Raw genomic sequence first — 25,111 nt, 5'->3', positions numbered from 1 at the left:
TCCAGGTCGAGCTACTGCTCACCATCTTAGCTGTAGAGGGCAGTGTCACTGGCCCTCATATGTGGGATCCGAACCGGGGCCCTCTGGCGTCCCAAGGCAGTTCTTAACCATCGCGCCACTCAGCCAGCCTCAAAGAGAGGTTCTTAAAAGCCGCAAGGGAAAAGCAGTTAGTTACCTACAAGGGAGCCCCAATAAGACTGTCAGCTGACTTCTCAACAGAAACTTTGCAGGCCAAAAGGGAGTGGCAGGAAATATTCAGTGATGAAAAGCAATGACACACAACCAAGATTGCTCTACCCAGCAAGGCTGTCATTTAGAATTGAAGCAGAGATAAGGAGCTTCCCAGACAATAAAAAGCTGAAGGAGTTCATCACCACCAAGGAATCTTAGAGGGACTTCTTTAAGATGGGAGGGCATAAAGGATAAGTGAAAGGGGAAGGGGTTAAGAAGAACAAATTGGTTGTTATGAGTAGTCATGGGGATGAAGGGTATAGCATAAGGAATATAGTCAATAATATTGTAATAACTAGGTATGGTGCCAGATAGGTACTAGATCTATCACAGTTATAGATGGAAATGGGGTTGAGGGCAGGGTGAAAAGGTGAAGGTATTAAGAAATACAAATTGGTAGTTAATACAGTATGGAGAATATAATCAACAATGTTGTAAAGATCATATAAGGTGCCAGATGGGCACTGGACTTATCAGGGGGATCACATCACAGACTGTGTATATACGTGACCAATGCACTATACACCTGAAGCTGAAGTAGAATAATACTGAATGTCAACTATAACTAAATATATAGGTATATATAGTCACGTGATGTGGAATACAGCATAGGGAAGATAGTTCATGGTATTGTAACAGCTATATAAGATGTCAGAGGGGTAGTAGCTTGGGGTGTGGGTTATCACTTTATGAGGGGTTTAAATGTCTATATGTTGCTTTGTACACCTGAAACTAATAATAATAATAAAAAAAAAACGCAAAAAAATCCCAAAAACACCAACAGATAAACAAAGTCTTAACAGCTTCTGAGGAGAAAATTTCCTGTCTTGATATTTGTCTTCCTCCTTTCTCAAGCATCATCTGTCTTCTTACTAAGTGAGAAATGCTCAGTCTGCTTTAAAAAGAACAAAATTGCCAAATTTAATAATTCAATATATTTCTCGAGTGCCCATTATGTGCCAGTGATTATACTGAGCATCAAGGACAGAGTGATAAATAAAAACTCATCCATGTCTGCTTCCCTTGAATTCTAATGGAAAATACAGGGATCATCTAAATAATCATGATACAAGGTGGTCAGGAGTACAACCCTGAGCTATGTAAAAAGGGAAGAAAAAGTAGAAGAATGGCAATTGCTCAGTTTCTTGGAGAGGCTGGGAGAAGAGGGTCAGATTAGCCTTCACATTTTGCCAAGAAAAGGGTAGCGTTTGGGTAGAAGGTAGTAGCAAGAAAATACCACTTGTGGGCCGGCCGAGTGGAGCGTTGGTTAAGAGTTGGCTTGGGACACCAGCTCTGAGCAGCAGGGCCCCAGTTCAGATCCCACGTGAGGGCTAGTGACGCTGCGCCCTTTACAGCTAAGATGGTAAACAACAGCTCAACCTGGAGCTGGGCTGCTGTGAGTCACTGGCAATGGCATAGGCTGCATTGGGGCTGCAGTGGGCTGCCATAAGCTACCGTGAGTGGCTGGCAGCCGGCGTGAGCTGCCGTCCATTGGCCAGCGAGCAACTGCCTCACCCAAGAAGAGCACAATGATAATACCAACATGGGCCAGTGAGGCGATGTCTTCCACAACTAGACTGAAGAACAAAAGGACAGCAACTTGTCTGTTCCCCTCCCCCAATTCCCCAATAAAATCTTTAAAAAAAAAAAAAAAAAAGAGGGCTGGCCGAGTGGCACATTGGTTAAGAACTGGCTTGGGATGCCAGAGGGCCCCGGTTCGGATCCCACATATGAGGGCCAGTGACACTGCCCTCCACGGCTAAGATGCTGAACAACAGCTCAACCTGGAGCTGGGCTGCCATAGTCACTGGCGACGTCATAGGCTGCAGCCCCTGTGGCAGTGGGTTGCCATGGGCTACCGTGTGTGGCCAGCAGCCAGCGTGAGCGGCCAGCAGGCACAGTGAGCGGCCGTCCAGAAGCCGGCGACTGATCTGCCTCACCCGGGAAGAGCGCAATGATGGTGCCAACTTGGGCCAGTGAAGCAACGTCCTCCACAACTAGACTGAAGACCAAAACGACAGCAACTTGCCTGTTCCCCTTCCCCCAATTCCCCAGCACTGTTCTCATCCCAATTCCCCAATAAAAATCTTTAAAAAAAAAAATCAGCCCCAATTTATTTTATAAACTCTCAAATTGTTGGTCATATCACTTACCTGTTGCTTCAAAGGTCAGCTTTATAGAATCCCAGGGTGTCTGTTCTTTGGCGACAAGTCTGAAATGAACAGGATCTCTTGGGGAAACCTCTGGGGCAGGAAGATACCAGTTTTTCCTATTTGGAAAGGAATTCAATCTTAATATTCCAATAATATTTAGGATGCTTTATTAGTTGATAGTTACCAGTAACTCGTGGAAGTGTTCAGAATATATGAAACACATTTTGGAGTATGAAAATAAACCCTGATGGACATAGTCAACAACGCCAATTCCTCTGAAGCCCAGGTTACTGTGTAATAAAACCTCCAAGTTGAGAATGAAGGATCCTAGAGGACCCTGATTCCCCTACTCATCCTCTTCTCACCTAATCCTTCACGGCTAAACCATCAAAACTTCCCAGCTCAGGGAAGAGGGCCACCCTTTCTAGCTACTTAGATTTCTACAGGAAAATACTTCTTGAATTTGAAAAAAAGCAAAGAAACAGAGCTTTTGTAGTGATAGAAAAAAACAGTATAAATGGCACCTGATTTCGGTGTTAACCAGTTTAAATAAGGAAGTCCTGAGACATTTACAGGACTTGGGACCAAACTAACCTCCAGCAACAGCAGAAAGGTAGTGAACCAACCTGATCAGAAAGTGCACTGGAAGGTACCACGGGAAGCCACACAGGGGTGCGTTCTCCTCACAGTGAGCTCGGATGGTGTCATTGATCTCCGGAATGTGAGGCGTTACGTGAGACATTCCAGTGTAATCAAACCCATTAATCCATATTCCAGAGTCCCGCTTAGCTACGTTTCCATCCAGGTCATGAAATGTCCTAGTCATATGCTGGAAAGGAAAAGGCTAATGAGAAAACTACTGTTTGAACTCCACCCACATCCCCACCCCATATTAACAAAAATGGGTAAATCTGACAATCCCAAGAACTGATGTGGCTATGGAGCAGGAACAGAGCAGGAACCCTCACACACTGAGGCAAGAGTGTACGCTGACACATCACGCTAGGAATCTGTTTAGCGTTACCTAATAGAGTTAACGTGCACCTACCCTTCAAGCCAGCAGTTCTACTTCTGAATATACACCACAGATAAACTCTTGCAATGTCCATTAACAGTAGAATGGGCAAACTAACTGGGGAATCATCCTACAACAGAAGTCTATTCAGCAATGCAAACTAATGCACTACAGTGACACAAATCACCATGGACGATTCTCACATACTTTTGGGCAAGAGAATATTTATGGTATGGCTTTACCTATAAGAAGTTCAAAAATAGGCAAAACTATGTTGTTTAAGGACTTACACATATGTGGTAAAATAAAGAAAAGTAAGGTAACGATTAACTCCAAGCTTCAAGGCAGTGGAGGAGTGCTTTTTTGGAGGCTGGGGACAGGGAGGAGGGGAAAGAGCTGGGATGAAGAAGGGGCACTGGGGGGGCCGGCCAAGTGGCGCGCTGGTTAAGAGCTGGCCTGGGATGCCAGCTCTGAGCAGCAGGGCCCCGGTTCGGAGCCCACATGAGGGCCAGCAAAACTGCTCTGTACAGCTAAGATGGTGAACAACAGCTCGACCTGGAGCTGGGCTGCCGTGAGTCACCGGCAATGGCAGAGGCTGCAGCCCCTGTGGCAGTGGGCTGCTATAAGCTACCGTGAGCGGCCGGCAGCCGGTGTGAGCTGCCATGAACTTCCGTCTGGTGGCCAGCGACCAATCTGCCTCATCTGGGAAGAGCACAATGATAATACCAACATGGCCAGTGAAGCAATGTCCTCCACAACTAGACTGAAGAACAAAAGGACAGCAACTTGTCTGTTCCCCTTCCCCCAATTCCCCAGTGCTGTTCCCCTCCTTCAATTCCCCAATAAAATCTTAAGAAAAAAAAAGGGGGGGGGCGGGCACTGGGTTTCCTTAGGCACTGCTAATGTTCTTTCTTTTAAACTTGATGATGGATATACAGATGATTGTTTTATTTCTTACAAATATATATATATATATACATTAAAATTTCATATAAAAAGTTTGAAAACCTAATTTCAGATCTAAAACACATGGAATCTAGAACTCCTTTTAGATAAGGACTTAAAACAAATATACATACATGATATATACGTAAGATAAATATACATACACACACATTTCCCTTTCAGTGTGTGTTACATGAAGCTAATTCCCATGCAGAGAAAAACAGGAATCACAGCCCACCACTAGATGACAGACGTGTGCCTAACAGAATTCTATGAAAGGGCACCATGTTCCATCTGGAATAGTTTTATTAACAGCAGAAAGCAGCCTAAAGAATATCAAGCAGGAAAATAAAAAGGCCTGCATAGGGCAGGGGAGTCAGTAAACTACAGCTCGCAGGCCAAAGGGTCCGTTACCATTTTTATAAATAAAGCTTTATTGGAACACAGCCACACTCATTTGTTTAGGTCTTGCCTATGGCTGCTTTCACTCTGTAAAAACAGGTGTGACAGAGACCATAGGGCTGGCAGATCTCAAAATATTTGTTATCTGGCCCTTTACAGGAAAAGTTCATCACCAACTTCTGGCACTGAGAAAGAAAGAAGCAAACTCCAAACTCAACTCAGAACAGAAGTTTTTAAAAATAAAAGTCTAGCTCTTCCTAAATACTCCTGATGTAATTATAAAAATTAGCAAGACATTATGTAGTACACCTGAAACTTATAGACTATTGTACATCAACAATTCAAAATAATATTTTTAAAAAGTAGTAAGTCACTGAAAATATATTAAATCTAAAAAACTATTCACTAAAGGTTTTGCAAATGGTAAAATTTGTCACATAAAATGTGCCACTGTGTCCTCCAGGACAATAAACAAGGAACAGCTGGCCTTTTTTCAAAATCTCCTCTCTCATATTTAAGTTCAGATATGATTATTCAAATCTTTGAATAGTTATCTAGGTTATGACTCTTGGCTTTTCTGTTTGGCCACTCCACAGCCTCCGACAGAGAAGATGATTGGAAATAAGGCAACTGAGTCTTTTTTCCTGCTTTATAGTACAAGCTCTAAAAAGTATCCAGAAAAACTTGAAACCTAAGAAAATTCTAAAACTCATTTAATTTCTATTTTATTTTCACTGTCACATATTACTTTGAGAGTTACCTAAGGTCAATTTTACTAGCATTTTAAAACATCTATTTAATTTTGCCAGTTGACAGAAGTTCAGATGTTTACTCAGCCTGCAGACATGTTTACAATATCTACTTCTAAAAACTCATTATTCCATGATATATATTTGTTCTCATTTTTCCAAGTAGGTGCAATTTTTTTTACAATTTGAACAGTAATAAAAACAACAAGCAGATATTTCCAATTTGGTCTCTGGGGAGAAAAGTGTGTTCAGCTGATAAGAATGCCTCTTGATGGTCAGTCTTTTCCTCACTGCCTTACACAAAATAGTGAGTCCAACTAAATAGGTCAACAGGAGAAAAGTCAGTTGGTTTTCCTGTTGACTAGTGAAGCTCAAAAACACAAAAGGCATTCCTCTCCAGAATCTCAAATAGCTCACGCAAAACTGCTCTTACCTGAAGAAACACTCTCTTTGGCTTCGGGCTGGCAGGATTGGAGCTGTACGGGAAAAAAGTTCCACTGCAAACAAGGAGGAATGTAACTGTACATACCAAAGCTAAAGTCAGCATGGTTTTTTTTGTGCTTTTGGCAAGGTAGATGAAGTTAATCTGAAACACAAAACACAAACATTGAGAAGTTACCACTGGCAGAAAAGTGTTTTTAACCACTTTATAATAGGTGTTATCCAACAGATTATAAAGAAAATTTATCAGCATGTGCCAACATACTCCAACCCGAGTAAAAAGGCACTAATTATACGGGATTTCCATCACAAATCAGAGCCCAGATAAGTGAGAGATGCCCCATCTGCCATGACAGTGCCTTTCTGACAGGCAGCCAGGCAGTGAGAGGAAAAGAGAAAGTGGGACTGTCTGTGCTCAGTTGGCACAGAAACTAGAGGATGTAGATCCATCACCAGTGAAGCCATGACCTTATTTTATTTCCTGTTCTATCAATGCCCAATGAACACTGCATAGCAGACTATTTAACTACCAGAACATCATGACATCAGGCTTTTAGTAAAGAAACAGGTAAGCATTTAAGTGGAAGAAGGCCTCCTTCAGTAAATTTCACATTTCACTCAGTGCTTCTGTAATGTGCCAAGGTGCTGGCTTCACCTGAACTAGCATTTAGATGTGCCTTCAAGACTTTGCCTGTGGACCTGCGTATGAGGAAAAATGGCAAAACAATGTAAAACTGTCCCTTTCAATGCTGAGTTAACCAAAGCCAATGCAATCACACCAACAAATCTGAACTTGGGCAGGCAAAGCAAGTAGCTCAGTCTCAAGGCGGGCAGGCATCCAGAAAATCCTAAATATGCTCAGATTACCCTTTTAATTGTGATGCAATCACTGAATTAAAAGTTGTAGGGAACTTACATGACTCCGATCCCTTAGGGGTTCTGAGGAGTCACTTCGAGAAACTATGATACAATATCCCAGCTCCCCGTTTTGCCTTCTCCCCTTTATCACATACCCTCTAGGCTCAATAAGTAAAAAAGAACATGAATATGAAAATACTTTTATTGCGATGAAAATTAAAAATTAAGCAAGTATTCATAACCTGCCATATACTCTATTATATAAAATTAAAGAATTTTATATCCATAATGTAACAGTATCCCATCCAGTGTAATCACCAGCAAAACAGTCCTGGTCTTATGTGAAAGATGGTAGGTTTTTATACTGTGAGCACAGAAATAAGACAAAGTTCCCAAGGACCCAAGACCATGAGTTAGCAAAACGCAATTTGCTGCCTTCATTTAATCATTATAACCATGATGGCCCCAGCACAGGGTAACCCCAGGAAACCTGTTAACTGATCACTTGACAGGAATTTAATTGCTGTCTAGCAAATATATTTTAAAATCCCCAAGGACTGAAAGAAAAGCTCTCTGAAATATGCAGTGGTTCAGTCCCCATCATCCAAGGAGAATGGGCTTGCTCTGAACAAGCCACACTCTCTCTGACACTGCGACACACAAGGAAATGAGAATAACCCACAGCATCGAAGAGCAGCAAAGCCATTTCACATAATGAAAACTAAATGAGGTTTTGAAGTATTCCAAGAAGCACTCTCCAAAAGCTTTCCTAATGAATTTAGGAAATAATTTAGAGGATAATAGACTTTAATCCTCTTTTTGATGGTTTCCAAGGTGTCCGCACTTTGGAGTCATTTTCAATTTCCACAGGGGTTTTCAGAGTTCATTTTGAATTCTTCCATGTGGAACAGCACTGAAATGCCCCACATTTTGATCATCTTTTATAAGTATCAATAACTTTCATTCACTGATTGATTTAAATATGCTGGGGGCGACCAGTGCATAAATTAGCCGACTCCAGATTAGGACCTGATCTACATATGACGCAACTCCACCCTCTCTAATCCTCACAACAGCAAACCTATCTGGTAACATGTATAAACCAAAATGTTGAAACCAAAATAAGTAAACCCTGAAAGCAACAAAGAACATTTCAGAATTCTCCATCTATCCCTGCAAGTACCAACAGACTTAATCATTATGTTAAAGTTAAATTGGCAGGAATGCTCAGGTATCTTTTAGGACTAGTACAGCTGACCTCAAACAACAGTGTGAGTAAGAATTACTCTCTGGGACTATAGATGCAGGTGCACATTCAGCTATTTATTGGCTAAGTAGGGGACTTCTGCAGGAAATGCTGACCATGCATGTGGTATTCTTAACCTGCTGCCTCTAGATCCAAATCTCCACACTTGATGCCCTTTACTGCATCAACAGGGAAAAGGCCCCTGTCATCTCCCTCGAGGAAAGGACTACAATAAAGTCATAGCTACTTTTTCTAATGGTCCCCTACCCTCAAATCTCAGACTATACCTGTAGGTATTCGGTAAGTGCTTCTTATTCTTAGGCATTCCAGTGAAAAGAGCCACACAGCAGAGACCAGCCTCCCCTGGAGGGCCAGAGCCCTGGGTCCTGGGGAGTGCTGGCCCTGTGCCCAGGGCGGACCTCTGCCTGGAGCTCTAACGAAGAGGGTCTGGTTGTCAACCCTGCAGCGTGTCTTTTCTTCCCTCTGGAGAGTCCCAGGGAAGAGAGGCAGGGATTGCAAAGGTGGGACTCTCCGTCCGAGGGCAGAGCACTGATAAAGAAAAATGACAACCCTGTGATACTCGTTCATGACTTGCTAAATAAAAGCACTGGGGGTGTCAGTAGGTGTACATCACTCAAAGAGACACTCAATTAATGAACTTTGCTGTGCTAGCAGCAAGGTAGTAGAGTGATAATGGAAAAAGCCTCATGAGAACTAGTATTCCTTCACCAGCTCTAAAAGCAGTAATAAAACTACTATGTATGTATTAACATTGGCCTCTAATTAGTAGGCTCAAAACACACTATTAGGATTCATTCTAAAACTTCACCACCAAGAAATCACTACCTATTCTCACTTGGTATGCATGCTACAAATTCACATTCACGTAGTTTGAAAAGTTATTTAAAAAGAGGCATAATCAGGACTGGGGAGGATGAGGAGAAAAAAATTACAAAACCCCATTCTACATTTTCTTACCATACCAAACCTACAATATGCACAGTCATTCACTATTTCTTTTGCTTAAGAATTTCTCAATAAATGATAAGCAACACTGTTTCACAGAACAGAATGGCTACACTCATCACATATTTATATAAAAAATGAAGAAAGGGGCCGGCCGAGTGGCGCGTTGGTTAAGACCTGGCTTGGGACGCCAGAGGGCCCCGGTTCGGATCCCACATATGAGGGCCAGTGACACTGCCCTCTATAGCTAAGATGCTGAACAACTGCTCAACCTGGAGCTGGGCTGCCGTGAGTCACCAGCGACAGCAGGTGGGCTACCATGTGTAGCCCGCAGCCAGCGTGAGCGACCAGCAGCCGCTGTGATCGGCCGTCCAGAAGCCGGCAACTGATCTGCCTCGCCCGGGAAAAGCGCAATGATGGTGCCAACTTGGGCCAGTGAAGCAACATCCTCCACACCTAGACTGAAGAACAAAAGGACAGCAACTTGTCTGTTCCCCTTCCCCCAATTCCCCAATAAAAATCTTAAAAAAAAAAAAATGAAGAAAGAAGAAAATTAAATATTTTCCTTACAAAATAGGAGGAGAGAATCATCGTACAACCAGCCAAAATGGAAGCCAGGACAACATCAGGTGGAATTTCCGAACCACTCCTCCCAAGGATGGGGGTAAACATCTCAAATACCGCCCAGATGAGGTACAATGCATAAAGATAAGGAATAAACATCCCGAGAAGGTAAAAGGCAATAAATTTTCCTTGGGCACCTAGGGAAAAAAAGAAAGAAAACACACATCTCTGAAATTCTACAGTGAGATTATTATGGTACTGCTGTACCTTGGCACCTAACAGAAACTAGGTCACATGTGACTCTTGCCCTTTTGGTACATGTTATCTATTGAGATAAAACACTTTTACTCAGAGAAGCTAAAGTACAAATAAGAATTAAACAAAATCCATAAGTACTATATTAGCATGTGTTCATAAACGTGAGAATGGAATGAGTTATAAAGTATGAGATAAAAATCAGTGTGGTCTGAAAATTAAAGAAAAAATAAAACAATAGTTCCTGGAAGCTTTATCTTATGTATTTTAAGGTGTTTTCCCACTTGTATTGAAACCAAAAGTACCCTACCATGCTGCTTAAAGTCCTTGTGCACGCAAAGCTTTGTGAGCAATGGAAACGCCACCCAGACAGTACTGAGAAATGCTGAGCAAAATCCTCCGTAAGTGAGAGCTATAAGGGAACCACAATGCACAAACAGCGAGATGTCAAAAAAGACTTCTCCCAGGTATTGGTCACTGGCATTCTGAAAGAAAGGAAAACACACAGGTAGTCTCATTTATGGGCCATTCATAAATATTCTATTGCAATTTAAGTGCCACTGCTCAGAAGAGCCACATTTTGTTTTAAGCAGGGTCTATCCTTTAAACTTGAAAGTAAAACACTGATAAAGCTATTTCCTATTGTGAAGCAATAAATTCAAATTGCTGCACAGGAAAGGGGAATTTAACAAGAGGGGGTAAAAATATCATTACTTGTATATAATCTGTGCTTTTCCTCCACGGGGCTATAAGTAACCTTTGGAAATGTTCTAAAATAGAAGGAGTCTCCTAAAAACATTCACCTCTGTAAGCTATTCTTTTTATGCAACTTCCAGAGAATTCCAGGCACACTAGAGAAAGGACCTGTGAAGAACATGTACAGCTGACCCTCCATATCTGCGGAATGGAAAATATTTCTTTTTTAATGTTACACTGTTGATGGCTACAAAGGTTGTCTCTGTAGCAATACAACTGTTTACATACTATTTACACTGTATTAAGTTTAAGTCATCTAGAGATGATCTAAGTATACAGGAGGATGGAAGTGGGTTATATGCAAATACTATGCCATTGTATATAAGGGACTTAATTAAGCACCCAAGGATTTTGGTATCTGAGGGGATCTAGGAACCAATCCCCCAGGATACTGTATAAGCTGCTGCAGCGCCACCAACAGCCCACCTGGAAAACTGCAGGACCTTTAGAGCACATGGCCATCTGGGGTTTTGCTTGACTCCTGAGTCTTTGTCCTATCTCCAACGGATCTTGTAGTGAAGCTTTGCCCTGTCCTGGATTCCTGGTCCTTTCACATTATAAAATTTGATCATTACTTTTGAGCTTTGAAGTCTAAGCATTCCTGTGCAGCACCTTGAGTTCTTTAGAAAAAAGTTGCTATACGAACTTAATACATTTTAACACCTGTACTAGTGGTTCTATTAATGTAAACATGAAACTTATTCATTTCAGTGAAGAAATATCAAAATGGAATAGATATTAAGTTTTCCTCTTTTCTGCCTTCTCACTTCTATGTATAATCCAGGACATGTTTGTTTTAAGGGATCCTCCTACTTCCAGAGCTCAAGAGTTTCAGTCACATGTTTTCAAAACAAAGTTCATTTGACAAACCACCTTGGACGATGGAAGATATGCTACTGTTGTTAAATATTTAGATGATCAACACAGTGTTAATCAGGAGGCATGGTTGTTAACCATCCATCGGGCACAACTGATCTCACACATTCATTGTACACAAATTTTCAAATATGAAATACGTCTTTACTGTACTAAGTCACAAACACAACTGGCGATACATTATGGTAGAGGGGGACGATACGGAAGTGATGAGTCACGATACTTAACTGTTAGATATTTGAAATTTTGTGTGCAATGTATCTGTGAAATCAGCTGTGCCCGATGGAGGGTAAAAAGAAGAAAATAATTCTTAGGATTCCATTTAAAGCTAAATGTCACTCAAATATTTAAAAACAAAGATTTTAGCAATGAAGACTGTAATAACTGAACATGTTTTATATTAAGTTCCCACATTATACCCAAAGATCAAACAAACATCCCTCAAGTCTAGTTACCTTCTCCCCATCTCTGCTGATCCCTCCCACCTCTGCATGTTTCAATCCATTCTATACACTGTTATCTGAGTTTTCGTACTAAATCACAAACTGTATCCCTCATTATCCTGCTTAGAAAATTTTAATGGTGACCCCACTGATATTTAGGGTCATGCTCCAACTTCACCCTGGCCTGCTTATCCAGTTATTGTACTATCACTTTGTCTTTGCCACACTGGACTGTGACCCAAATACATCTTGTATATTACCACCTTTGACTGCCCATCAACCTGTTCTCTGACACACTTCTTTCTACTCATGCTTCAAAAACCCCGTTCAAATGTCACCACCTGCTGCATGAAGCCTTCTTGACGTCTATCAACAAAATTCATCTCTCCTGGCCCTGCATTGCTATCACTCTATATGTCACCCTACTTCACTTTATCCCAATGTACTGTAATCACTGTGGTTTTCCCATCTTCCCAAATGAAACTGTGAGCTCCTCAAAAAAAGAGACCACATTCTTATGAATCTGGATCACCAGGCCTTAGTAGAATACTCAAAGAAAATCTGTGAAATGAAAATGAAACACATTACTCTTCCCATTGAGCTTTCAGCACGAAGGTTTATGATTGGACAACTGAAGTCAGTCAAAGTAAATGGAATTTTACTAAGCCCCTCCCACCCACATGTCACATCAACAATAGCCACTCTCTGGTTCCATACAACTGCACTCACTAAGCATGTGAAATTGATCCCCACGGTGTAATTCTTTTGGAAACTGAAACCACTAAGATACAAATATTAGCTTAACCATAAATGGATGGCTAACCTCAAAGAACCTTTCTTCCATGAGGGCTGCTAACATGGAAGGGCTCCTCTGACCATATCCCAATATCTAACTGAAACTGAGGCTAAGGTTCAGGTACCAAAGGCATCCTTGGGGAAGGATGCTGGATTTTAGCCTTCCATTTCTTCCTTCTAATCCCTCGAAGGAGAAGCTGAAAAAAAACAGGTGCACACTGGATTTCTTGAAAAAAATGGAGCTAAGAAAGATTTTTCCCTTTAACTCACTTAGAAACTATCAGAAACCATGGCTCACTCACTGTAATTTATTTTTAGTCATTATTTCAACCCTAATTCCTAATTTTATTTTTACAAAATAAATGTATACAGGTGAAACTAAAACAATATGACAATGTTCTCTAAACCAGCATATCATTTTGGAACACTATCTCCCTTCCGATATGCATGCTGTCAGAATTTACATCAGCAATATATAGGTTAAAAAAAAAGTGAAGGAAACTGAAAACTTCAAGTGTAGTTTTAAGTGTAACATTCTTTCAGGCAGCAAATACTTGCTGTGTGTTAGTGCTGGTGTCAGACACAGGGGATAATGAATCAAACAATCCCTGCCCTCAAGGAGTTCACAGTCCAGTGGAGAACAGAGTTATTCACAAATAAATAATTGGGGGAGCCCAGGGGCTGGTAGACTCAAGCAAGAGCATGGTTACCAAAACTGCGGCAGATTCAGCGGAGGCCAGAAGGCTGTGCTAACAAGCCTTGCTGTCACTACCACCCCAAATACCGTTTACAGCTTTATAACCTCATGTGAAATCTTCCACAAAACCCTCAGAAGTAGCAGCCTTTCAAAAATTTAACCCAATTCTGGGAGCCAGTTTCCTATAACCATGCCAAACAATTTTTGAGAGCTCAGAATCCAATAAAGGCATGCACCACATAATGATGTCTTAGTCAAGGACAGACCACATAGATAACAGTGGTCCCATAACATTATAATGGAGCCAGAAAATTCCTGTTGCCTAGTAACATTGTAGCCCTCACGTCACAATGCATCACTCACATGTTTGTGGTGATGCTGGTGTAAACAAACTCACTGCATGGCAAGTCTATAAAACTATATAGCACATACAATTACAGTGGCAGGATCTACCCTCTAGGTTTGTATAAGTGCACTCTATAACATTCACACATTGACAAAATCGCCTCACGACACACTTCTCAGCACGTATACCCACTGTTAAATGGTGCATGACTGGACAATGAATCCCAGTTGAGTTTGTTTTTAATCCTTGAAGGCAACAAAGAGAAACCAATAAATATGCCTAATACTTACCACATAATAAAATCTTTTTGCAAGAGTATGTATGAATATTATTTTGGCTGCCGCTGCAGTTCCATAAAGACAAACGGAGACATAGAAGTGGTTGTACCATGAGAGAGACTGTCCAATCAGAGAGATGAACACTGCTATAATGAGCACAGTCACCAGGCTAGTGAACCAGCTTATCAGGGTGATGCCCACTCCACAGAAGAAGTCCTTCGTGTAGTTAGCCGCTAACGAAAACACAAAGTGGAGACCACCGTCTTTATCAAACAATTTCATGACCAGTAAAAGTTAAAGGGGCAAATGTTAAAACAGAAAATTCACCACAATTGCAAACTATCAAAATGTCTTAGGGGTAAGGTTTGTTAAATACTAGAACAGAGAAGGTATCAATGAATAATACTCAAATAAAATGTACTGAGAGTCTGTGACTCAAAGAGATAAAGTCTCCCAGGGAATAGTTCAGATAGATTCCTGACTAGGAAAGTGGGTGGTCTTAATCTTCCTCACATTTGGGATGCCTTGTGTATCGAAATATCAGCAAGAATGGAAGGCAAAGTTCCACATAAAATCTTGCTAAAAGAAGCTAACAGAGAAAAAGAGGAGCACAGAAAAATAACTGGTAATAAAGGATTATTTAAATTGCTACTAAATATTTTCTCTTGTACAGCACGCACCAACTTAGGCTGTAAAACATTTCAAGTAGAAGCCCAATTCAAGTAGAAGCCCAATTGAACCAGAAGCAATTCATTCATGCTTCAGAATCGTGTGCTACTGGTCTGCAGTGTGGACAAGATATTTTAATGGGGCTTTTCACCAAAAGTCAATCTGTACAAACCATTTTTCAACAGCTGTGTGGTACTTCTATGGAGTGCATTAAGTACATAAAACTTGCCTGCTTCACCAAAACTAAAAGTATAATGAGCATATTAATCTGATACTTTTAGAAATTTCTTACAGTATAAATCAAATGTTACTTTTCTTCAGACTTTTAACTTCTTGGAAAGATATAAGCAAACTGACTAAAAATTTCAGGCAAATCCTACACCCATGCCAGTAGTGCAGCTTTAGGGGGAAATACTTACTCTTATGTTTGGGCTGCAACAATTTTTTGCCCAGATACAAAACAACCATCATTACCACCATGCAGTTAATTATCGATCCAACGCGAGATGGGTAGGCAATGACAAACAGGCCGAGTACATCAAAGAAGACCATGTTCCCATGTCGATACTCAGAAGAAGAAACCAACGTATCAGATGTAGCTAAGTATTTAAGAACTGCTAAAATGTTGTCGCCTATTAGTAAAGAAAAGAAGGATAACAAAGTTGAATAAACCATCCACTATTTGAGTAAAGAAATACGTAGAAAGAATGGGAACAGAAATAGCTTTCTACCACCCTGCTGCTCTCCCTGACTTTTCTTACCAAACTTCTCCAATAAAGTCCACGCCCCTATTGTTTCCTTTCCACTTAGAGGTTCAGCCAACTGGCCTTCATCCTTTCCCTTCTATTAGAACTATTCTGTGATCAATTGTACCCTCGCTGTTGCCAAACCCAATGGCTGTGTCTTAGTCCCTATTCATTTAATATATATTTAATATAGCAAACCCTGCTCTAGACACCAGAAATTCAGTGGTGAACCAAGAGACAAAAAGGCTTCTCATGAAGCTCACAGACACTGAAAAAGTTACTACGCCTGTGTTTAGAATTAATAAGAAATGTCAATTATATCTCAATTTAAAAAAAATAATAAATAGAGGTATTAAAGCCCCCTGGGAACATGTCATGAGAGATTAATGAGTTTGAGAAGTCAGGGAAGCAACTCTGAGGAGTCGATATTTATAGCTGGAGGATGGATACAAGCTAGCTACCATGGGGGAGATTGTCTAGACGGAGAGAACTGTGGTGATGAAGGCCCTAGGGCCAAGTTCCAAATACAGAAACGGAAGTCATGAATGAGGAGAAAGTGATTCAGCAATGAAACTGGAGATCAGGAAGAGTCATTATCAGGAAGAACTGGCACATCAGAGGTTTATAACGAATATTTGTTAAATCAGTCAATGAATGAATGAGTTTGACCTTTAACGTAGGGGCATAAGAAGATTTGAACGACTGGCGTTTCTTCCTGCTGCTCATCCCATCCTTGACCTTCTCCTCTTTTCACTGAAGACACCACACTGTCTTACCATGGGATTTCTTTCATTGGCTTCTCTGTCTGCCTTAAAATGCGTTTTCCCCAAAGCTCAGGTTTAGTCCTCTACCTTTGCTTCATTCTTCCAAAAAACATTTCCATTCTCTATACTTTTGTGGTATTCTCATAATTCCCAAACCCATAGACCACGTTCTGCCAAAAGCTCTAACACTGTATCTATACCTTCATCTGATTGGTTCACAGACTCCACGTGTTGTATGTCTGACAAAGTTCTCAGTCTCCTTCCCCTCTCCGTTACTGCTCTGGGGAGGGTCACCTTCCCACATCCCCAATATGGCCAGTGCCATCACCTTTTCCCAGCTAGCTAGGCTTTATACTTTGCTGCCATCTTTGCTGCCATCCATCTTATTCATCCCTTCTATCTAACCTGTCAAGTCTTGTTCAATTTATATCCAAATGTATCTAATTTTCTATCCCTCCCCTTTCCTTCCTATCTTCTTTCAACACCACAGTCTAGGTCCTCATTATTCCACACTGAAATTACTGTCTCCGGGCTTAAATGACCTGACTCCTGGCTCTCCCCCGTCTCCACCATCCACTCCACACAGCATCACCAGGCTATCAGCATTCTATACTATCATTCATTCATGTACTCAGGCCTTCAATGATACCTTATTTCTACAGCATCTTCTTGCTGATTTTTAAAGTCTTCTACAATTTTCTCTTCCCCATATACTTTTACCTCATTTCCTTCTATTTCTGAAAATACACCTTCCATGTAGATTACAGTCTGACAATCTATTCACCAAACCCCCCCCCCCCCCCCCGCTGAACACACACACACACACACACACACACACACACACACACACACGGCCTACTCATGGTGTGCTCTTACTTGGAATGTCCTCTCCGCTAGGCCAAATCCTACCCACTCTTTAAGGCTCAGCATCAGACTCACCTCCCCTGATACTCTAGATCTCTCTGGAAAGCGCTTTAATTCCCTTGCCCCTGTGTAGTCCTGATGCCTGCCCTATAACCCTCTCACCTACTCTCACCACCCATCCTTGGATTTATGTAACTTTTCTATACCTGGGCAAGCTGCACAAATGTGTTGGTGCCACCTCCAATGTATAGCCTCCATTTTGGCTACACTCTCATTGCTTAGCAATCCTACCATAACCCCGGGTCAACTCCCTTTCCCATTCCTCACAATGAAGTCTTATGTTCTTAACTGCTCAACTAGACTTCAAGGCTAAAAGGCATGCCCTCATATCTCTAACCCCAAAGCCCCAGCTCATTCATACCACACACTGCCTCCCTAACGCAGAGGCCACAGTATATTTATAGGTTAATAGATCATCCCTAATAGTCCATCTTACCATATATGAGAAGTCTAAATTAGAATACCAACCGGCTCTCTGAATGGAATCTGTTAGAATTCTGTCCGCTGTGTCATACTTGGTGTGGTAAATGTATCCATTCTCAATAAAAGCTAAGTCTATTCCTAAGACATACAGGGGGAAAAAAAAGGTCATTTTGCTTTAAAAATCAACTTTGCTTTATGCCTATTTATTTAATGTATTAAATTCTTAAAAGACAAAATGTCAAAGCAGTGGCATGATTGCTTTGTCACATTTATGGCTGAATGATGTAAATTCTCTTACAAACTCTTACAGAATCTATAGCTATGGTACCTAACTTAATACATCTGCCATCTACATACTTGCCAGGCCAGAGCCAAATTTTAACTTCAAATAACCTGAAGAAGCCACCAAAGGTGTAGGCAAAGAAAAATAACAATAAAAGTCAAAAACCCCTGAAGGATCTATTGCCATCTTTTGGGAATAAACTGCTAAACAGTTCTCCTCTGTTATTTTGTCACACTGTGGGGCAAGATGCTATGTTCTAGAAAAGGCAAGCACTTAAACTAGACTGGAGTTTAAAAGAAAAGGAAAATATTAGGGACTTAGTTTCAGGGAGTCAGGATATACAGCTCTCAGAGAATTTGTGCTCTGAAAATGCTGTTTACTCACAAACTTCCAAAAAGTAAAATAAATTTGCCTTTGATTAAGCAGTTATACTACAACCCGTAACAACTGACAAAATACCTGGAATGTTCCCAAAATCCCTGTAGATACGGAAGTCAGTATCTGAAGGAATAATTCCACTCTGGAAAACCTCCTGAGCAACCACAGAGGCAAAAGGGTGTTTAGCTGTGGAAACATAAGCTTGGACCAACCAGGGATTTTCAGGACCTGAAATAGAACAAGACAATATAAGGTTCTGGTGATTTTTTAAACATACTGAATTTTTAACAAACTTAAAACAGTTACTGTGGTGGTTTGGAGAGAAAGATCCAGTGGTTTTTTTTTTAAAATCATTTTTTTTCTGTATTTTCCAACATTTCTCAGATAAATGTGGATGATTTTAGAATGAAAAATAACTTTTCAGGGCTGGCCCAGTGGCACGTTCGTTAAAAGCTGGCTTGGGACGCCAGCTCTGAGAAACAGGGCCCCAGTTCGGATTCCACATGAGGGCCAGTAACACTGCCCTCTACAGCTAAGATGGTGAACAACAGCTCGACCTGGAGCTGGGCTACCATGAGGCGGTGGCATAGGCTGCAGCCCTTGCTGCAGTGGGCTTCCATAAGCCAGCGTGAGCGGCCGGCAGCCAGTGTGAGCTGCCAAGAGCCGCTGTGAGCAGCCGTCCAGAAGCCAGAGACTGATCTGCCTCGCCTGGGAAGAGCGCAATGATGGTGCCAACTTGGGCCAGTGAAGCAACGTCCTCCACAACTAGACTGAAGAACAAAACGACAGCAACTTGTCTGTTCCCCTTCCCCCAATTCCCCAGCGCTGTTCCCATCCCCCAATTCCCCAATAAAAATCTTTTAAAAAAAAACAGCCAGGACATTATTGGAACAATTGGAGAAATCTGAATATGTACTCTTCATTAGATAATAGTTTTATATTAGTGTCATATTTTTGAGTGGGATAAATGTGCTGTTATAAAGGAACATATCCTTTTATCTTCTGAGTGATTACATTGAGATTATCTATTGAGATGTTTTTTTCTCCTTTATTCTGATAATGCAGTGAATTACATAGATCGATTTTTCAAACGGTAAACCATCTTCATTTACCATTCAGTAAAGTTGCAGGATACACTCGTAAAATCAATATACGAAACTCAGTTGCATTTTATACACTAATAATGAATTGTCAGATAGAGAAATTAAGAAAATAATCCCATTTATAATTGCATCAAAATTAATTAAAAAAAACTAAGAATAAATTTAACCAAGAAGTTGAAAGATCTGTACACTAAAAACTATAAGACACTGATGAGAGAAACTTCTAAAGAAGACACAAATAAGTGAAAAGACTTCATACTCATAAATTGAAAGAATTAATAATGTTTAAAAGGCCATAACTACCCAAAGCAATCTACAGATTCAATGCAATCCCTATCAAAATTCCAGTCGCATTTTTCAAAGATATACAACAAACAATCCTAAAATTTGTATGTAACAAAAGATCCAAACAGCCAAAGCAATCTTTAGAAAGAAGAACAACGCTAGAGGCATCATATTTCCTGATTTCAAACTGTATTACAAAGCTATAGTAATCAAAACAGTATGTATTGGCATAAAAACAGACACAAAGATCACTAGAACAGAGCAGACAGCCCAGAAATAAACGCAAGCATATATGTTCAATACATTTATGACAAATGAGCCAGAAATATACAATGGAGAAAAGACAGTCTCTTCAACAGATGATATTGGGAAAACTAGGCAGCCATATGCAAAAGAATGAAGCTGGACCACTATCTTATATCGTACACAAAAATTAACTCAAAATTGATTAAAGATTTGAACATAAGACCTGAAAACATAAATCTCCTAGAAGAAAACATAGGCGATAGGCTCCTTGACATTGTTCTTGGTGATGGCTTTTTGGATTTGACACAAAAAGCAAAAGCAACAAAAGAAAAAATAAATAAGTGGGAATATATTCAACTAAAAAGCTTCTCCACAGCAAAGGAGACCATCAACAAAAAGAAAAGACAAGCCACTGAATGGGAAAAACTATTTACAAATCATACATCTGATAAGAGGATAATATCCAAAATATATTTTAAAAACTCATATAATTCAATAGCAAAAACATAACAAAAAACAACAGAACAATCCGATTGAAATATGGGAAGAGGATCTAAATAGACTTTTTTTAAAATAAGACATAAAGATGGCCAACAGGTACATGAAAAGGTGTTCAACATCACTAACCATCAGGGAAATGCAAATAAGAACCACAATGAGGTATCACCTCCCACCTGTCAGAATAGCTATCATCAAAAAGATTAGAAATAACAAGTGTTGGTAGGATGTGGAGGAAAAGGAACCCTCGTGCATCACTGATGGGAATGTAAATTGGTGCAGCCACTATGGAAAACAGTATAAAGGAGTCGAATTCTGCCAGCAGACAGCCTTTGGACTAGAACTTCAGCTTCTCCTGGAGACTCCGTCTGTCCCCTCAGACCTTGAGCTGGCCAACCCCCTACAACTGTGTGAGCCAATTCCTCAAGATAATCTCTCATGTATACGGAGAGTACCAAAAAAATGTATACAAGTTTTTTTTGTGTATACATTTAAAATGTATATACATTTTAAGAAAGGAAAGAACTATATTAAAATTGTAATACTCAATATATACTGATAACAAAAGATGAATACAAGTCATGTGTATATATATTTTTGGCACCCTCGGTGTATTATATAGACCCTGTTAATTCTGTTTCTCTGGAGAACCATGATTAATACACATTTGCTTTTAACTTTTTTTGTTTCTTGATAAGTGTATTTAAAGATATAATTTCCCTCTATGCATTGCTTTAGCTGTGTCCCACAATTTAACACTCAATTCTTACTATTTCTTAATCTCTCATGATTTTACACTAATATGTTAGTTTGAAAACATATTTAAAAAGCTATTTTTTGTTTTTAATTTTTATTTTCTTGCCTATTGGCTAAAGGACATGTTTTCTAGCACACTAAGCCCTTGAAGTTTATTGAGGCTTCCCTCATGGGGGATGTATATTTTTTTTATACTCCCAGTGTGCTAAAAAAGAATTGCTCAAGCTTACTAATTTTATTGTTCAGATCTTTTATATATCCAATGATTTTTAAAAATCTGTTTAATTTATTGGTTTCTGAGAGTGTTTTACAGTCTTCAAGTACAATTGTTATTTCTCCCTACATTTCTGTTATTTGTTGGTTTATATATTTGAGGTTACATTGTTAGAGGCATATATTATTTTAGGATGATTATATTTTTATATATGATTGATTATTTTACAATATTTAATGTCCATCTTTGTTCTTTATGATATTTCTCCTAGATTTCTACTTTATCAATTAAAATCACTCTTAGCTGTCTTTTCAATAAAAAAAAAAAAAGAAAAAAAACAATATGGAAGTTGCTCAAAAAATTAAAAACAGAGCTACCATATGACCCAGCAATTCCACTTCTGGGTACTTATCCAAAGGAAACAAAAACACTAACTTGAAACGATACATGCACCCCTATGTTCACTACAACATTATTTACCATAGCCAAGATATGGAAACAACCTAAGTGCCCATTGATAGATGAATAAAGAAAATACGGTATGCATATACAATGGAATATATTCAGCCATAAAACAGAAGGAATCTTGTCATCTGCAATGACATTGATGGACCTTGAGGGTATTACGCTAAATGAAATAAGTCAGACAGAGAAAGACAAATGCTGTATGATCTCACTTATACATAAAATCTTTTCTTAAAAAAGCCCAATCTCTGCCGGCCAAGTGGTGTGTTGGTTAAGAGTTGGCTTGGGGCACCAGCTCTGAGCAGCAGGGACCCGGTTCGGATCTCACATGAGGGCCAGTGACCCTGCGCCCTCTACAGCTAAGATGGTGAACAACAGCTCGACCTGGAGCTGGGCTGCCGTGAGTTGCCGGCAACAGCATAGGGGGCAGTGGGGCGACAGCGTAGGCTGCAGTGGGGCTGCAGTGGACTGCCATGAGCTACCGTGAGTGGTTGGCAGCTGCTGTGAGCCGCCGTGAGCAGCAGTCCAATGGCCGGCAAGCGACTGCCTCACCTGGGAAGAGCGCAATAATAATACCAACATGGGCCAGTGAAGTGACATCCTCCACAACTAGACTGAAGAACAAAAGGACAGCAACTTGTCTGTTCCCCTTCCCCGATTCCCCAACGCTGTTCCCCTCCCCCAATACCCCAATAAAATCTTTAGGGGAAAAAAAAAAGCCCAAACTCATAGATTCAGAGAACAGCTTGGTAGCTGCCAGAGAAGGGTGTGGGTGAAATGAGTGAAGGTGGTCAAAAGGCACTGTATTGTATATTTGTAAGTTGCTAAGAGAATAGATCTTGAAAGTTCTCATTACAAGAAAAAAAAATTTGTAACTATGTGCGGTGATGGAATGTTAACTAGTCTTATTATGGTGATCATTTTGCAATATATACAAATACAAATATTGAATCATTATGTTATAACACTTGAAACGTAAACAACAAAACAAAACTTACATTCCTGGAATACGCTCAACTTGGTTAGCAAGCATTATCCTTTTTGCATGTATATATACATATACACATACATTGCTGGATTTGGTTTGCTAATATTTAATTTAGGATTTTTACATCTAAGTATGGCTCTTATCAAAAGTATCTACCAAAGATGAATATGCACACCTTATGACTCAGTAATTCCACTCAGAAACCTGCACACACATACACATGTACCCAAAGACATTCACGAGAATGTTCATAACAGCACCATTCATAAGAGCCAAAACCTAGAAACAATATAACATCATCAGTAGAATAGATATTCTTGCCAATGGGCTATTATTCATCAATGAAAAAGAATAAACTACTGCTAAACACAGCACAGATGAATCTTACATAACATTGTGTTAAAAAAAGCTATCAAAAAAATACAGCATATGAGTCAATTTATAGAAAGTTCACATATAAACAAAATTAAACCTATCAAGATGTGATAACATTTTAGGGGAGCAGTGAGTAGGAGGGGACACAAAGGAGGCTTCTAGGGTGCCAGTGAAACTCTCAATCTTGTTCTGGGTTCTAGTCACATGATTATATTCAGTTTGTAAATATTCATTAATCTGAACATACAGAGCTGTGCACTTTTCTTTCATTACAATAAAAGGTGAAATAAAGGCACCTAAAGATAAAAGTTTAAGTTTGTTTTATGCATTGTACTATAAAAAATACTTGAGAAAAATATAAGACTCATCAGCAGGAAAGGGATTTACAGTTTTTAATTACCCGCTGCCTGGCCTTTCAGCCCGTACAGACCCACTGCTGCATGCTAGTGCTCCAGCCCTACCGGGCCTTTCATCCCCTTGTCCACTGAGGCCTACAGTTAAGTTTTGGTGTAAAAAGGCAGGCTGGGGAGACTGCAGTGGGAAAGGCTGACCAGCTCCTGTGTAAGATACTCTCCATGATATAAACAAGGCAAAGGGAGCCCTTAGATGAGAAATAACAGACTTGAGGATCTAACTCAGTGGTCTTCAATTCTAAGAGGTAGGTACTAATCCTATTCCAATGTTCCAGATGAGGAACTGAAGCATGGAGCAGTTATGTGACTTGTCCAAGGCTGCACGCCTTGGGTGTGCTACAGCTGAGATTTGAACTTGGGTCATCTGACTTCAGAGCCTGTGCTCTTATCACCCTATCCTGAAGCCCCCAGAAAGCTCTTAATTTTCTCCTAAAGAAAGGTGGGGGGGCAGATACAGAAATATTTTCACTTTACATTCTTTCTCCTGCCATCGTCTAAATCCTATGATGCGTCCAGTTTCTCGTATATTGGTTTCTGCTTAAAGAATGAGCCCCATCTTTCTTAACACAAAGGGTATGGGCATGTGGGTTGTTGAGAGGAGGTATACCTTGTGTCAAGAATGAAAAGTCAAAGTTCTCTGAAAGTCCAGTAAAAGCAGACCCAACTTAGTGAAACAGCATCATACCCACTGCTCTACTTCTATCTAACTTTAGTTGGTGGCAACAACACCCAGAAGAAACAAAGGGAAAAAAAGGGGACTTAGTAAAGGAGATGAGAGCAGCAGATGTTCTTATAGAAGCCAAGCGTGATGAGGCCTGAGAACTGACCACTGAATTTAGCAGTGTGACTTTTACAATAGCAAATTTAAAGCTGACTACAACTAGTTGAAAAACAGCTGCAAAGGAATTCCACTCTTGAGGAATTTTGCAATATATGGGAATTGAGAAACAGCAGTAGCTAGGGAGTGGGAGGGATCAAAAGTGGCTTTCTTTAGGAAGAGAGAAAAGGCATGTCTGTGTGCTGATGGAAATGATCTCACAGGGAGAGAAAAAGTAATGACTGAAGAGGGGGAAAAAACATTTAAGTCAGCATTAATGTAACCAGTCTCTATGCATGGACCTGGAAGGTAGTTTCAATTTTTTTACTCATGAAAAAGCCAAGAAGACTGCGTAGCACTTAGATTTATGTGTCTATGTGCAACTATTTCCACAGGATAAATTCCTATAAATGGGCCTACTGGACAGAAGGTGTGCACATTTTATAAAGTGGCACCTAGTGCCAAACTGTCCCCAAACTGCCTCAGTCTACACTCCCACCAACAGTGTATGAAAATGCCTGTCCCTCTATACGCATATTCAGCAGCACTGGGTATTATCATTCCATTACTTTTTGTAAATCTAATATAAAAAATTCTTACTGTTGTTTGAATCTACATTTCTTCTAAAATAAAACTCAATTGTTTAGTTTGGCAGCTTCTTAAAAAGTTAAACATAAACTTACCATGTGACTCTATGAATTTCATTCATAGGTATCCACCCAAAGGAAATTAAAATATATTGCCACAC

The 25,111-nt window shown here is 40.1% G+C and overlaps 1 protein-coding gene across 2 annotated transcripts in view; it reads right to left on the bottom strand.

Moving 5' to 3' along the window:
* Positions 1-25,111, bottom strand: part of ERMP1 (endoplasmic reticulum metallopeptidase 1) — a 46,918-nt gene that overhangs the window by 10,812 nt on the left and 10,995 nt on the right. For both annotated transcript variants that reach the window (XR_002126478.1, XM_019664747.1), the window contains exons 5-13: positions 18,285-18,431; positions 17,588-17,680; positions 15,105-15,317; positions 14,029-14,249; positions 10,136-10,310; positions 9,577-9,767; positions 5,929-6,081; positions 3,011-3,213; positions 2,385-2,500 (exon numbers count right to left, since the gene is read on the bottom strand). Coding sequence is in view for 1 of the 2 variants with exons in the window: in XM_019664747.1 (XP_019520292.1) it covers positions 2,385-2,500; positions 3,011-3,213; positions 5,929-6,081; positions 9,577-9,767; positions 10,136-10,310; positions 14,029-14,249; positions 15,105-15,317; positions 17,588-17,680; positions 18,285-18,431 (1,512 nt within the window). In the remaining variant the exon portion in view is untranslated. The remainder of the gene's footprint in view (positions 1-2,384; positions 2,501-3,010; positions 3,214-5,928; positions 6,082-9,576; positions 9,768-10,135; positions 10,311-14,028; positions 14,250-15,104; positions 15,318-17,587; positions 17,681-18,284; positions 18,432-25,111) is intronic.

The sequence above is a fragment of the Hipposideros armiger genome, unplaced genomic scaffold (genome assembly GCF_001890085.2).
Source record: "Hipposideros armiger isolate ML-2016 unplaced genomic scaffold, ASM189008v1 scaffold_429, whole genome shotgun sequence".
Classification (NCBI taxonomy): Eukaryota; Metazoa; Chordata; class Mammalia; order Chiroptera; family Hipposideridae; genus Hipposideros; species Hipposideros armiger.
The sequence above is the reverse complement of the archived record's forward strand: the minus strand, read 5'-3'. Positions and strand labels throughout refer to the sequence as shown.